Source organism: Notothenia coriiceps, unplaced genomic scaffold, assembly GCF_000735185.1.
Source record: "Notothenia coriiceps isolate Sejong01 unplaced genomic scaffold, NC01 NC01_scaffold00017984, whole genome shotgun sequence".
NCBI lineage: Eukaryota > Metazoa > Chordata > Actinopteri > Perciformes > Nototheniidae > Notothenia > Notothenia coriiceps.
In genome coordinates, this window is record NW_011350685.1 from 241,269 (window position 1) to 255,796 (window position 14,528).

The following is a 14,528-nucleotide window of genomic DNA, read 5'->3' on the forward strand; positions in this document are numbered from 1 at the left end:
TATGATGATAGGTATGTCCGTGAAATGAAAGGTTTCAGGAAACAACAGCCGCAATATTGAAGTTATTAGGTGAAGTTAATACATGTCTGCTGCCCTGCTGTTCAAAGGAAATAACAGCTCTACTTTCCTCTTTGCTGTTATTTCAGACCTAANAAATATATAAGTCGTCATGAACACATCTGTCCATCAGACAGAGGGCTGCTGTGCCTCCTGTCATCATTGATGGACGTCTCTTTAAAATGGCCGCTCAGAGGAGAGGAGTTCTCATTTCTCTAACCGCCTGCTGCTTCCCCTCCTCTCTCCTCGGCTCCCCTCCTCGACTCCTCCGCTCGCATCTCCTGTGGGCGGGACTAAGTATCGAGGATAGGAGTCGAGGATAGGAGTCGAGGAGGGGAATCTCAGAAATGAGGGTGTCAGCCTACATAAGCTGCAGCATGACATCCTATAATCATCTTTTCCTTTTACAAGCAAGGCAGAGGGTGCGTGGGTGTGTGTCTAAATGGTCAGCGCTATGAAGAAGAAAAAAGACCTTCAAAGTGTTTTTCTGCAGTTTCTTAACTTTAAAAATGCCAAAAATGGTTTCGTATAAGATATACTTTTATCATCACACACACCAGGTTAGTAATGAAACGCTTTAGAAATATGGAGTTTAAAAACACAGGAACAGATTTTGTATGGATTATATGAAGAAACACTGCAGGCAGAGGCATTTACCTTCACCCCTGACAACCACGGTTTAATTCCAACATTACGATAACACGTTAACCACGTGACTTTATTTAAGACTAAGAGACCATAGTTTAGCCTAACCTTAAGCGAACTCTCACAAAATTCCTTTGTAATCTCCCCATCGTGTCAGAGTGTGTGCCCGTCGTTTTATGGCGGTCTCGATAAGTAAATGTACCAAGCACAAAGATAAAAATACACTATCTAAATATTGCCACTCCCTGACATTTAAAGGTGCGGTTCAAAGACATTCTTGTCTTATGTTTATGCAGAGTGGTGTTATCTCTGAAGCTTATCACGATTACAGAACCTGAATAAATCCTGTGTGTGTGTGTGTGTGTGTGTGTGTGTGTGTGTGTGTGTGTGTGTGTGTGTGTGTGTGTGTGTGTGTGTGTGTGTGTGTGTGTGTGTGTGTGTGCGCACCTTAGAAGACCCACAGTATCTCTGCTTTCAGGGTTTAAAACTTCGTCAAGTTTGTGTGAGATCCAAGGTCGTTATATAGAGTACGCCATAGCTACTATTTTTATGTCGCCATAAAAACAACAACACATTGCCCTCACCCCTGCCTCCCCTCACTGCTCCCGGTGCATTTAACTACTTATTTTAGGATCTTGCAGATTGCTTTAGAGGCACTGCGTGGTCAGGCTCCCAGGTATATTTCAGAGATGCTGAACCCCTTTGTTTGGTTTGGTTTCTTTTAGCAGAGTGTACCGTTTCACTGTTTTTCTATGTGGTTTTAACGGTTAAAAAACTATGTCTATCTGTAACATGAATTACCTTCATTTATTTGTTAAAGATTAAAGGGGCCCTATTATGCTTATTTTCAGGTTCATATTTGTATTTAGTGCCTCTACTGTGACATGTTTACATGCTTTAATCTTCAAAAGCTCTTTATTTTTCTCATCCTGCCTGTGCTGCAACACCTCTTTTCACCCTCTGTCTGAAACCAGAGCCCACTCTGCTCTGATTGGTTAGCTGGCCGGCTCTGTTGTGACTTTTGAACCGCTTAGAGGTATCCCACCCCTTAGCCTATCAGATACAATGTGCTGCCAGTAGAAGCGCGAGTGTCACAAAGTGATGTTACTGAAGTAAATACAGGAGTCCAATCAGGGCGGGATTCTAACCCTTGCAGACCATTCACATGAACAAAAACCTATATAACACACTTCGAGTGGGAAAACCAAAAAAAGCATAAAAGGGACTCTTTAAAAAGGAACCAATCAGCTACCTTTTTCATGGATGTCATGCCACATAAACCGATGTGTTTTTTTAAACACAATGAGGGTTTTCACTTTGTTTCATACAATAACACCAGTAAAATAAGTGATTTATGTGTTATAAAAAATATAATGAAATTGCTCAGTTTTCCAGTCTGCCTGTCAGTGAACACGCTGTTTCTGCCCTGAACACTTCAGATGTCTGGGTGTTTACTACCTTGTTCTTGGCACTACACTAGGCACAAATCCCAGGAGACTCTGTGACTCTACCAGAAGATACGCCATGTTCAAATGTGCTCCTACAAACTTCAGCCAAACAGTAACAACAAAGCTGGCTTTGATCCTTTATTTAGCCTCCAACGTAACATGCCAACTTATTAGAATGATCTGTGAATGTGTGCGCAGCTTTTTATTTGATGTCTCTTCATGTGAATTACCTGCGAGGTGCAGAGGTGTGGAGTTGCGTCCCTGCGTGTCCCGGCAGTTGATGTTTTCGGGGCTGCAGAGCTTCTGCACCCGGGCCAGGCAGCCTTTCTTGGCGGCGTCCAGCAGCGCGGCGTCCCCTCGCAGCAGGTCCTGGATGTCCGTGTCCCCGTCCTTCACCAGGTCCAGAGGCGTGTTCCCGTCTCGGTTCTTCTTGGTGGGATCTGCTCCGTGCTGCAGGCCAAAACAGAAAAGGAAGAAATAAAGATTTTTCTTTTTAAAAAAAAAAGGTAAATGTTTTATCAACCGTAAGTCCTTAAATATTTATGGCAGACAGTGTTTTCAATCAAAAAGCATACATGTTCCTGTCATGACAAAAGACAAAATGGCTTAATGTTGGTAAAAAATAGGCATATGGTAGCATGGACAAAAACATCATGTTTATAATGAACATTAGAATGAGTGTGATATATTTTCCAAAAAAGGGACAAAAGGCACAATAATCGAATCGCAATTATATCCTTATTGTAAATCATTTAGCCACCATACTCCTGGTACAGAATATAAGCTGTCATCAACTTCCCCTAAACAAAAACATCAGTCCCCTAAATCCCTTACTGTTTGAATCCCAGAGGAAACCCTTCTATTTGACAAGCGAGGGGAAGATGAAGGTAATTTGCGGGAGAGAGGGAGGGAGAGGGGTGAGGACAGGACACCCAGCGAAGTGGAAAACACAAGCCCTGGAGACGGGCTGGAAAGAAAAACATTTTCATCGTTCAATGCCTAGGTGACACTTTCACTTGTCATTTCATTTCAAGTTTTGTAAAACCCCTCATTAAAGCTTGATGTTGTGAGACCACTCCCCCGGGTATCCACTGCTGTCCTGAAACTGTCCGTTAAACATCTGTCGCTGCTGTATTCCCCTTTAAAAACTTTTTGAACCTATCCCTCCTCTGATTTGTCTGCCCTACTTTTTCTATTATCCCTTTGCTGCTGCTGTAATCATATTCTCACTGTAATTTATTCGCTCTCCAGGAAAGTGAGAATAGAGACCCATTCAAGTCATAATTGGGGACATTAACATATAAACACATGTCGCTTTTGTGAGTCTTTCGATGGATTCCGCCTATATTCAGTTCATGAAAGATTTCCCATTTACAGAAGTGAATACTTTTGCAACCTTTGAGCTCTTTGAACAATTATCTTGCTCAGAAAAGCTGATGCATTTATTATTTTTTGATTTGCGCACAAATAAGATGATGGGAATGCATCTCCCAAAAATGATTATTTGTATATCCGTTAGTCACCCACTGTTGCCTTGAATTTGCATGAATCCACGGGTAACGAAGAATCCAAAAAAGGAGACATTTCTTGATATATGAAAGTAAATGATGGCCAACAACAGCAAACAAAATTCAAATCATCCAGTCTACACACAGCAGGGGTTTTTCTAGAAAAATATCGTATGAGGGCTCTGATCTTGTATATAAAATTCTCGTGACAACGCCCATATAGAAGATGGCGGCGCGGACGTTAAACAACGAGGCGTCGGAGCTCCATAAAAACAAAGCTGTTTATACCGTCGGACGGACTAAAGTTTCATATTTTTTTTGTTATAAGACCATTTTTGAAGAACAAAAATATTGTTTTCACTTTAAAATGTAATGGGGAAAATCAGCATTTTGGTTCGAGGGTCGCACGCCAAAAGTAAGAGGGCACGGCGCCCGTTACCCAGTTAAGACCAAACCCCTATAATCCAAGTGTCATATATCAAGTTACGTGATCTAGATCAAGGGTTCCCAAACTTTTCAGCCCGCGACCTCCCAAATAACAGTGCCAGAGAGGGTGGGGGGGGGTGCTAGTGAATTAATTTCAGAAAAAAAAAAAAAAAAAAGTTTGACAAACACTGCGCTAGTGGATTGTCAAAGAAAAAAATGTCTCTGCAATCGTTATTATTAATAATATATATATATTTTTTTACTTATAAAAAAAATTAATCTATTTTTTTATTTTGTAATCATCTCGCGACCCCCACTCGGGGTCTCGCGACCCCCCTTTGGGAACCCCTGATCTAGATAATTGAATAAAATATGCTTTTTTGCTATAAGGTACTATTTAAATCATTTATCCACTTCCTTCAATTCAGTTTTTTGGATTCTCAAGATAGAGCTGAGTCTGAGAGCAATGCCATCTGTACCAAATGCCGTGGCATTCCAGACAATAGTTGTTCAGATATTTCAGTTTGGACCCTCTCTAGACCGCACTGCTAGCATGGTCACAAACTCACACATAGATGGGGGTTTATTGTGAACAGTGACATCCATAATAAAAAGAAAGCCAAAAAGGAAAATGTCACACAGCTTGCCTGAAGGTCGGTCTCTTGCAAGACGATGACACATCCCACCCAGATCACAAGTCATGGGAGTTCACACGTTTCAAGCCAAGTGCTAACAAAGCAGATTCTCCTTTAATTGGAGGAAAAACGCATTATGTTCCTAAACTTCTCTCCCAACAAAAGAAATGCTAATACGTGTTTTGTGCATCACAAAATCCCCGCTGAAAATCACAGCACTTGGAGCACATTTTATTCCGAGCACAGATCCTACACAGAAAGGGGACAAAAGAAAGTTGACAACAAACAGAGCAGACAAAAGAAAACCTATTGCTGAACTCCAAAAAGAGAGAACAGTTGTATCCCGGGGGCCGCGGCAGATTAACTCCCATGTGCGGGATTCTGTGTACGTGTGTGTTAGAGGGGAAATGAGGGCGATGCCAAGCTCAAGCTTACTTTAGGATTTTCCAAGCAGAGTGGAAAAATGCCAAACCTTCCCACCACCTTGAAGAATCGATCGTCTGTATGTGTGTTTCTAACCTCTGCCTCCAGACCTCAGATCAGAGCGGCCTGAGGGAGCTGCTGTATCTCTGAAGTCAACGGCTGTTTGGAGAGCACTTACTGAGAGTTAGCAGCACTCCAAGGTCACACACTGACACTGAGGTCACACCAGACGGGAACTGAAAAATCACTCGCTATAAATAAATAAGAGATTTTGTTAAATGAACATGAACGAAGCTGCTGAGGCGGATTGTGCTACTGGAGGATTTGCTGAATTAGCTACGAAATCATCTCATTGTGGTGGGGAGAGTTTTCTTAGTTAGTTAGTTGATAACCCTAACCCTAATGAAAGGAAAAGGCCATCATAAATCTTAGAAAGTCTTTAGAACAGCCTTAATGCTTTTTACATAAATGTTGCCAACTTTTGAATAAACGATGCGAAAATTGGCAAAAGATTAGGCGAATGGCGGTTGTTTTTCGATGAACTACTATTAAGGTATTCATAGGACTTGGTGAAGCGAGATTTAAAGTAGATAGCGACAATTGTCCAGTTTGAAAACCCTTATACCACCGCAGCAGAAGTGGACACAACAAGATAACCGCCAGATGGACCTAAAACGGTTTTGATTTAGCTGTTAATTTGGTCTCTTCAGGGTAGCAAAAGCTTTTGTATACATCACGTTTATTTCCTTAAATCAGCACCATTATGCTTTTTGGGGTTTTCCCTCTCCTGCAGTGTGTTATATTGGTTTTTGTGCATGTAAATGGTCTGCAAAGGCTCAAATCCCTTCAGAGGGTTGAGCATAATAGGGCCCCTTTAATTTGTTTCTCTTTTACCAAATTGAATTTTGCTAATTATTTTTACATCAACTATTTTAACAAGATTGTTTTGCAATATTTCTAAAAATGTTTTGTCATTTCCACTCAGGTTTCAGAAGAAAAGACTGCAATGAGCTGAACTGATGGAATTCCGCGTGTTCATTTGTCCACGCTCCACACAGATCCCAGTTGTTTTTCTTCTGCTTCAGCTTTTAAGTCATGACCTATTTGCTAAGTCTTTTTTCCATTTCACTTGAAAACCACTTTCCTCCCCAAAGAACTGTCACCTTCCTTAACACTGCCCACTCCACTCAACCATATCTGTCATTCCAGCAACTCCACACCCCACATCCCCACACTGTTACTTTGTCACCACCAGCACTGCTCAACTGCACTTATCCCCTCCCCCCCGATTAGTGATTGTTACTGCAGTGAACTGTTGGGTGCAGCAGTTTCGTTTTTTACTAGTTTGTCCGTCTGACCTTACCGATCTCTGGCTGCACCGCCTCACTGCTGATCTCTCTCTGTCCCATGTCCTATCCATACGAGCAATAGTTTCTAAATCTATTTAACACAACTCCAATTCTGTGGTATTGTTTTGGCCACTCTTTTCTCCCATTCTGTTTGTTTGATTGTCCTTAATGCGTCCAACAGATCGCTCCAAGTTTCATCTCTTTGTGTTGCAACAGTAAAGTCGTTCATTGGATAAAAATGATGAAGCAGCACATTTTCCCTGCAGTTGATGTTCGTCTCAGTTTGCTGTGTGTTGATCTAACAATAATTTATGCGCCTCCATATGGCAACAACAGTGTGGGGGTTTTGCTTTGTCTGGAGGTGTTTGTGATGGAAAACAAAAGCTGTAAAACTGCAACATTTCACAAGACTTGTAGTCTGACTGGTTAGAATAAACTCCCAGAGACCATGACAAATCACACCTTTTAGCAAATACCGCCAATTTAAGGACTGTAATGACTGTTATTCCACACATTTTATTCATGACTTGTCTGATTTTCATAGAAGTGGCTGCCACTGGGTATCCAAACAATAGTTGATTATGCTTCAGTTAATTGATATTCATTTGTTGCACGGAGAGTTTGTAAGGCTTTCGGAAAGGAAAGTGCATGCTAACCTTCAGCAGCAGTTTGCAGATCTCGTATTTGCCCTTGGCGGCGGCTTCGTGGAGCGGCGTGAACTTCCACAAGTCGGCCACGTTGACCGAGGCTCCGTGTCTGACCAGCAGCTCGGCCACCTCGTAGTGACCGTACGAACAGGCGTTATGGAGGGGGACCAGGCCTCTGTGGAGAAATTAATAACTTTCATCACTTATCAGGATTTAAAGGTAACTTATTATACTGTTTTTCATCAATATATTATAGGTCTCAGATAAATACAAAATATGTCTCTGAAGTGTTTGGCTCGAAACACCAAACAGATCATTGTAGCATCCCATAATCCCCTCTGTTTCAGCCCTGTTTTAAAATGGCCGATTCTCTGTCTCTTACGTTAGATGAAAATAAGGAGCCCCCCCCCACGCCCCTCTGAGAGAGATTTGGTTAAAAAGAACACAATGGTGCACTAGGAGGAGATTCAGGTGATAAGGGGGGGGGTACCTTGGTTGGTGATTGGCTAATGGTTACACAAGCCAAAAAAATCTATCATAAAGTGGGCAAAATCTGATCAGCTCATTTTCAGATGGCAAATCTTTTTTCCTGAAACTTTCAGAATCTCTTTACACAGAGGGGACTAAAATAAGTGAAAAAGTGGATTTTGCATAATAGGTGACCTTTAAATGAGCAATTTACACATGTATACATATACATGCGACACCTGCCTGTTAATTCGGCCCAAATTCAATCATAACATGAAGATTCTCACCCTTTGTCCTTGGCATGAACGTCTGCCCCGTGCTGCAGCAGGTACTCCACTACCGACACTCGGTTGTAGCCGGCAGCAAAGTGAAGGGGAGTGGAGTGTCTTCCCTCCAGATCTCTGCAGTTCACATTCTGAGCCGTGCACAACGACTGGAGAGAGACAGAGACGAAGAGGGACGATTAACATGAATATCTGTTTCTTAAATGAGAGAGACGATCAAGCAAGGAGCCATGAAGACGGAGATCTATGATCCTCCCTTCAGCATAACCACTCACGTAGAACATTATTGCTTCTATTATTCAGCTTTAAAGGACAAAGTAAGATTAGAACTAAAGATAAGATCAGTTCAAGAGCTTCTCATCAAGGACAGTTTTTATTTTATGTTAAAGTGCAATAACACCGCTTTCTGACTGAAGGTGAATGATGGGTCGTGATAAATAATCAAGCTTCTGGTAGGAAATGGCCTTGAAATATGCAGCAATAGTTTTTCACATGTTCCTTTTATATCAAAGGTAGGTCAGTGAGTGTCATACACTGTACAGATTGTAAAGCCATTAAGGCACATTAATAATTTGTGATATTAGGCTACATAAATAAAAAAAGACTTTGAAGAAAGCTCGTTATGGCTGAATTTAGTCCGTTTTTTCAGCTTAACTGGGACCAAACCTCCTGACGTTAGCGAGGTGCACATACATTTCTCCAGAACTAAAGACCCATTAGCCTCTGCTGTACTTTGCAATTCATGCTAATTAGCACATGAGCATGCTTACACGCTATAATAAGAACATGGACATTGTACTTTCATAGTAATATTGAGCAGGTTGGGAGGATGAGGATAATTTATCAGTCTCTAGACTCAAAAGTGTACATCATCCTTTGGATTATTTCCTAGAAAAACATGAACGACGAAACAAAACCAACATTAAACAAAACCAACATTAAACAAAACAAACGGTGCTTCTGAGAGAGCTAGACACTGTTCCTGTATTTATGATGATAGGTATGTCCGTGAAATTAAAGGTTTCAGGAAACAACAGCCGCAATATTGAAGTTATTAGGTGAAGTTCAGTGTTTCCCCTATATGTTTTCAGCAGCGCCGCTGCTAGGGGGCGCAAGCCCCCAAGCAGATTAAAAAAAAATAAAAATAAAATTTTTTTTTTATTAAAAGAATTATAAGTGCTGCCCCCTAGCGCTCGCGGCAACTTCGAGCCACCGATACGCGGGAAAGCTGTCATTTTCAGAGCTGAAGGAAAACTGCCTGACAAGACAGACAACAGCAAGTTGAAGCAGACATAACTTTATTTGGACACAATCACCTCAAGAAGAAGACAAGGTCATAACGCCATAAGAAATGTAAGTTATTATACCATTTAAAATGTTGTTACATTTAGATTAAGTAAATTAATAGCTTTGATAAAAGAGCTACGTGTAAGAATGAATTACACTAGACAAGCTTAGCTAGTGTAAGGGATAATGTGCAGCGACGCGTCATCGTATGGGGAAGAAGCAGCCCGACAGGCTGATCAGGAGGCCCGACGCGAGCGGAGGGATCTCCTGCGCATGAAGGGGGCCAAAGCGGCCAAGATATCAAGTCACTGGGGGCAGTGGAACGAAGTGGATGACCACTTTGGCCAGCATTCATTACTAGTACGCCAGCTCTTTTGACACCTGATATAAACCTAAAAAATTGGCCTGATGAAAACAGTGATTGTTAAACTGAAACACAAAAATAAAATAAGTTACATATGTGTATATTGGCAAAGAGTAAGATAATATTGTATGTTCAATTATTTGCCGATTATTAAAAAGGAAACGATCTTTCAATGGTTGTTGTAGAAGGTAGAATCCTAGTCCCCTCCTAGTCATTGTGTGCTCAAGGCACCAGATGAAGGCATAAATAATAAAAGTAAAAACAAATCTTCCGCGGGGGGCATACCCCGCGGCAACCCCCCTAGGGAATAAGACACACCCCACGAATTAAAGCAGCAAGTCATCACAAAACTGAATACATTTGAAACATATATATTAATCGATGTATGTGTTTTCTTGGCTGGCAGCAAAAAGAAAACATAATGAGCGGGAAGGGCACTTCGCACGCGCACACACTTAAAATGTCCACGCGCGCCGCGCTCACATTTTGCTGGGCCCGCGTGCCTTAGCACCGCTGCTATGACTCCATCCTAGGGGAAACACTGAAGTTAATACATGTCTGCTGCCCTGCTGTTCAAAGGAAATAACAGCTCTACTTTCCTCTTTGCTGTTATTTCAGACCTAATAACACATTGAGTACAAGGAGAGCACACAGTGGGAAATGTGTTTTAAAGTTTCTTTCAGCCACGCTCGGAACATAATGTACAGAAAATAATATGAAACCCTGCTGCTGGCAGACATATTCCTCAATCTCTATTATCCCTCACTTCAACTGCCATCAAGCCTGTGTTCATGATAGCCATGTTTCCCGGAATAAAAACGTTAAAGACTGTAGCCTGAGCCATGCTAAGAGGAATAGCTGAAAAATGAGGGTATATACAGTTTATATATCTTTTTTTTCTTTTGTAGTTCTTTACTTTGCTTTTTTATTTTAGTGTACTTCTATGCGTTAAGTAGTTAAGTTTAAGTGAAATACTTTAGTTTAAGTGCTGTCAAGACAGTTTATGTCTTTGGTAGTTGATTCTCTTATTTAGCAGTGATGTAATGTTCATTTTTTTGTGCTTGTGAATGTGGAAATATTATTAAAAGGCAATAAAACATTGAGAGAAATTTTAATTCTGCAATAAATAAAAACATGTCATCAGTTAAGTTTGAACCTGGGTGGTAAAAATTAAATTCAAATGTATGTTAGAGCAACTGAATGTTTGCTACTAGGATATTTATATATACACACATTTTATATTCATTATAGAGGGACCCACAATCTGTATTCAGCCTACATGAACATTTCTCTGTCCAAATGATTGTGTTCCCTTTCACAGTCCTAATGTATCAATGCACAGAAGAAAGAGGATTTTTTATGTGGCAACACCATCGGTACTAACGAAGCAGAGTTTTTGTTCAATAGTTCTGTATATTGATCAAATGGAAATCACTGGACAACTGGATATTTTTGCTATATCATTGAGGAACAGGTTACATTCAGGGTTGAGTTATAGTATTCTACACTGGAAATGTATTTCCTGTTGTTACAAACACTCTTCAACTTTTCCTTAACATTACATTTTAAATTCAATTTTCTCATTTTTGAAATGATGCCGTGCATAAATGAGTTATGATGAAGGCTATGTGTGTCTTCCTTTAGAAGAGGTTAAGCAAATATATAGAACGCGTATTAATGGCTTAGTTGTCTGAGAGAGGTCATTCACTTCGAATAACATTTTCGGCCAACTAAGAAATAAGAATAATTTTCACTCTATTTTAGCTCCGTTTTTGAGGCGTTTTAGCTTATTCAAAATGTTACTCCTTTTAAAAATATCTCAGAATACAGTAAACTTAGCTTTGTTTATATAATGTGGAGTCATTCTAACAAGATTCTTACATTTATAAAATGGTATTTACTGCTTTAAATGCAGTAGAATATGCCCCTGCTTTTCGACCTGTGGTCTAAAAGGTGAACATTTACAGCACAGTCTGGACCTCCGCTACGTTATAACAGATGACAGGAATCAGCCGAGAAACGGTGCAAAGTGCAATTCTTCCTCCGTCAATCAGAAGCTCAGCCAGACAGTTAACCCTAAGTCTGTGTGTGTGTGCGAGTGTGTGTACTTCCACTGACAGAAAGCCAGACCAGCGCACATTGTCTGCTCTGCTGAGATTCCCTGCCCACCTGCCAGAGCCTCACCCTCCAGACGCTGACAGGGCCTCTTCATCTGGAGAACCCCATCACTGTGTGTCTCGGCGGGGGAAACACACAACGATTTTCACTCCTCACCAAATACTTCGGTCAAATACTTTGCCGGATCTTACCGGGTCCTGACATTTGGTGGGTGGTTTTATCCGAAGCATATTACAGAGCATGACAAGCGCCCACACTTTTAACACGAGTGGGCCCGCTGGCAATTCAAAGCGGCTAACAACGGCTATGATTATACCGAGAGCCGTGTTAGGAAATCTTATACGAAGGTTGGCCTTTTGAAAGAAACAAAGGCTTTGCAATTTGACCGAGATCAATATGGAAAAAAAACACAAAGACATGAACAGAAAACATTTGATACAAGTAGAACAATATCCATCTGACATTTAACAAAATTACTGCGACCAGACTCCATAAAAGCAACACGAGCAGCCGCAAAGGTCATTTTGTTACATTTTAAATAAAAAAGATAATAATCTGTGCCATTAACTCAAAACAAATTCATGTTTTTAATTTGTTTTCCTAAATTATTTCTGCGGTGTATCACTGCTTCACACAGGAATGAAAATTCTTTTATAACAGATTTTATGTAATTATTGAAAATAATTGTATATATTTATTATGTTTTTCTTCACTGACCCATCAAGTGTCTGTATTACTCAGTGGGACTATCAGCTCAGGCATGTTTAAGGTTTAAACATTTTATTATTTTAATCATACAGCTGCTCAATTAAAAAAAAAAACTCATAGGCTACTGAGGTCCAGTTCCTTTGTTCATTTCCTAAGTAAGGCGATTGTGTGGAGGGAAGGAATTGTCTTTTATCTAAACCTTTAATACCACCACAAAGTAGGGAAAGTGCCAAATGTTGATAATAAAAGAAATCCTAGCTCATCTACCTTGACGGTGTCCAGGTCTCCGGCTTTAGCAGCTTCCAGCAGTCTGTAGTCCACATCAGAGTTCCTCACCGGCACGTTTTCTAAAGGGCAGAACATACAGGAGTCACAGATTATAATGCATTGAGCAAACATAAGCAAAAGCAAAAACATAATCATGAAAGTAAATGCATCCACTGCAAATGTTGAAGAGAAATGACATTACACAACCCAGGGATTCACTGCTGCATGTCAGTTTGTTCACAGATGCAAGGTAAGCATCTCGCATCCGAAAATGTCACATTTTTAAGCATTTTTGGTTTAAATTGTTGCTAAATAAACTAATTTCTACAGTCAACTTTGCAACCAGACAACTGTTTGGAGGTAAGAGTGATTCATCAATATTCTAAAGAGTAATTCAATCATTTTCTGCCACCCCATTCATCAGAACGACAACTGACTGACGGCCGTTTGTTTGGAAGTTAATTTTCCAATTGATTATTTAATTGATGTGGTTAAGACAAAATAAGGATGATGCAGCCGGTCAATAAATCAGGGCAGGCAGATAGGCTGGAGGTTATTCCAAATCTACTCAACTTAAGATAAATAATACAACATTATATTTTCACTTGTGCATTATTCACAATATATCTATTTTTATTTGAAAATGAAGGATGTCATCAGTATTGCTTTATTGCGAAACGCCTAATTCTTGTTTCTCATACAAGTCTTAAAGTATTTGATAAGGAATATTTAAACACACATTACATTTGGAATTACTGCAGTAATGTAAAGTGTAACTTCCTCTAGCACTGCACAGGTGAGATTGCTCACTCAGCCTTTCCCCTCATCAAACTGCACCTTCAGTCTCCAGGTATAAATACTGACCTTTCAAAACAATTCCAGTTAATCCCAGTTACTAACAGCTGCATAGCAACCAAACAACACAGCAACCACACCCAGCCACACACACACACAAAGGGTGGTTGGCGTACCGTTGAGTATTTGCTGCACAGCTTCATTTCCCATCTGGGCAGCAGTGAAGCCCTGCAGCGACAGCAGCGAGGCGTCTGCCCCGTATCCTAGCAACAGCCTGCAGGTCTGAAGGTGGCCCGCCATGGCCGCGCGGTGCAGCGCCGTCTGACCCAGCGTGTCCACAGCGTTCACCTGCGGACACACAACCCCTGTGTTAGGATTCTTTAAAGAACTTAACTGCGCCACCTCTTTAAAGAGAAACGCCTTTGGATACTTCAACATTCTCAATGACATGTAATCAAATGTTCCGGTGAACCTGTTAACCCTCATCTACAGTGTGCTGCAGGGTCTACTTTTTTACAGTTGTAATAATATGTTTTAGATCTATATGAATTTCTGGCAGCTTGCAAAAACTTTCTTATCCTAGTAGATTTTTATGCATTTAAGCCGAGTTTTCCATCAACAACATCAGATATTTGAACAGATTTAACATAAATAAATAAAGACATGTGATTTGGTGATGTTAAGTATGCGTAAACAAGAACAAAATGTGACATTCATACAACCAGTCAAATATCATCCTGAAAGTTGTTCATTATTAGATACTGTAGAAGTTTAATAATTATGTTTAGGTGTAACTTTGTATAACCGTTGTAGAATTGCTTTATTTATTTGATGGTTTAACTGAGCATGTCAGAATGTATGACGTTCTTTATCGAAATTGGGTTGGTTCAAATGTATTTGTATTCATATTCTTTATTACATACAGTATTTAGTTTGAAAGTTATTCATATATATTGGATAATGGTCAAATGTCAATGAATACAAAAATCTCAAATGATCAAATTAAAACCATGATAAATAAGCTTAATTCCTCATGTTGATGAAACATCATATTAAAAGATAATTGATTTACAATCCAGGAAAGATTATGAAAGTATTA

At 40.2% G+C, this 14,528-nt stretch overlaps 1 protein-coding gene across 1 annotated transcript in view; it reads right to left on the reverse strand.

The window, feature by feature from the left end:
- LOC104950757 (tankyrase-1-like) overlaps positions 1-14,528 on the reverse strand; it is a 73,442-nt gene that overhangs the window by 6,308 nt on the left and 52,606 nt on the right. The window contains exons 13-17 of the mRNA XM_010777316.1: positions 13,606-13,777; positions 12,635-12,714; positions 7,894-8,039; positions 7,148-7,313; positions 2,314-2,600 (exon numbers count right to left, since the gene is read on the reverse strand). Coding sequence (XP_010775618.1) covers positions 2,314-2,600; positions 7,148-7,313; positions 7,894-8,039; positions 12,635-12,714; positions 13,606-13,777 — 851 coding nt within the window. The remainder of the gene's footprint in view (positions 1-2,313; positions 2,601-7,147; positions 7,314-7,893; positions 8,040-12,634; positions 12,715-13,605; positions 13,778-14,528) is intronic.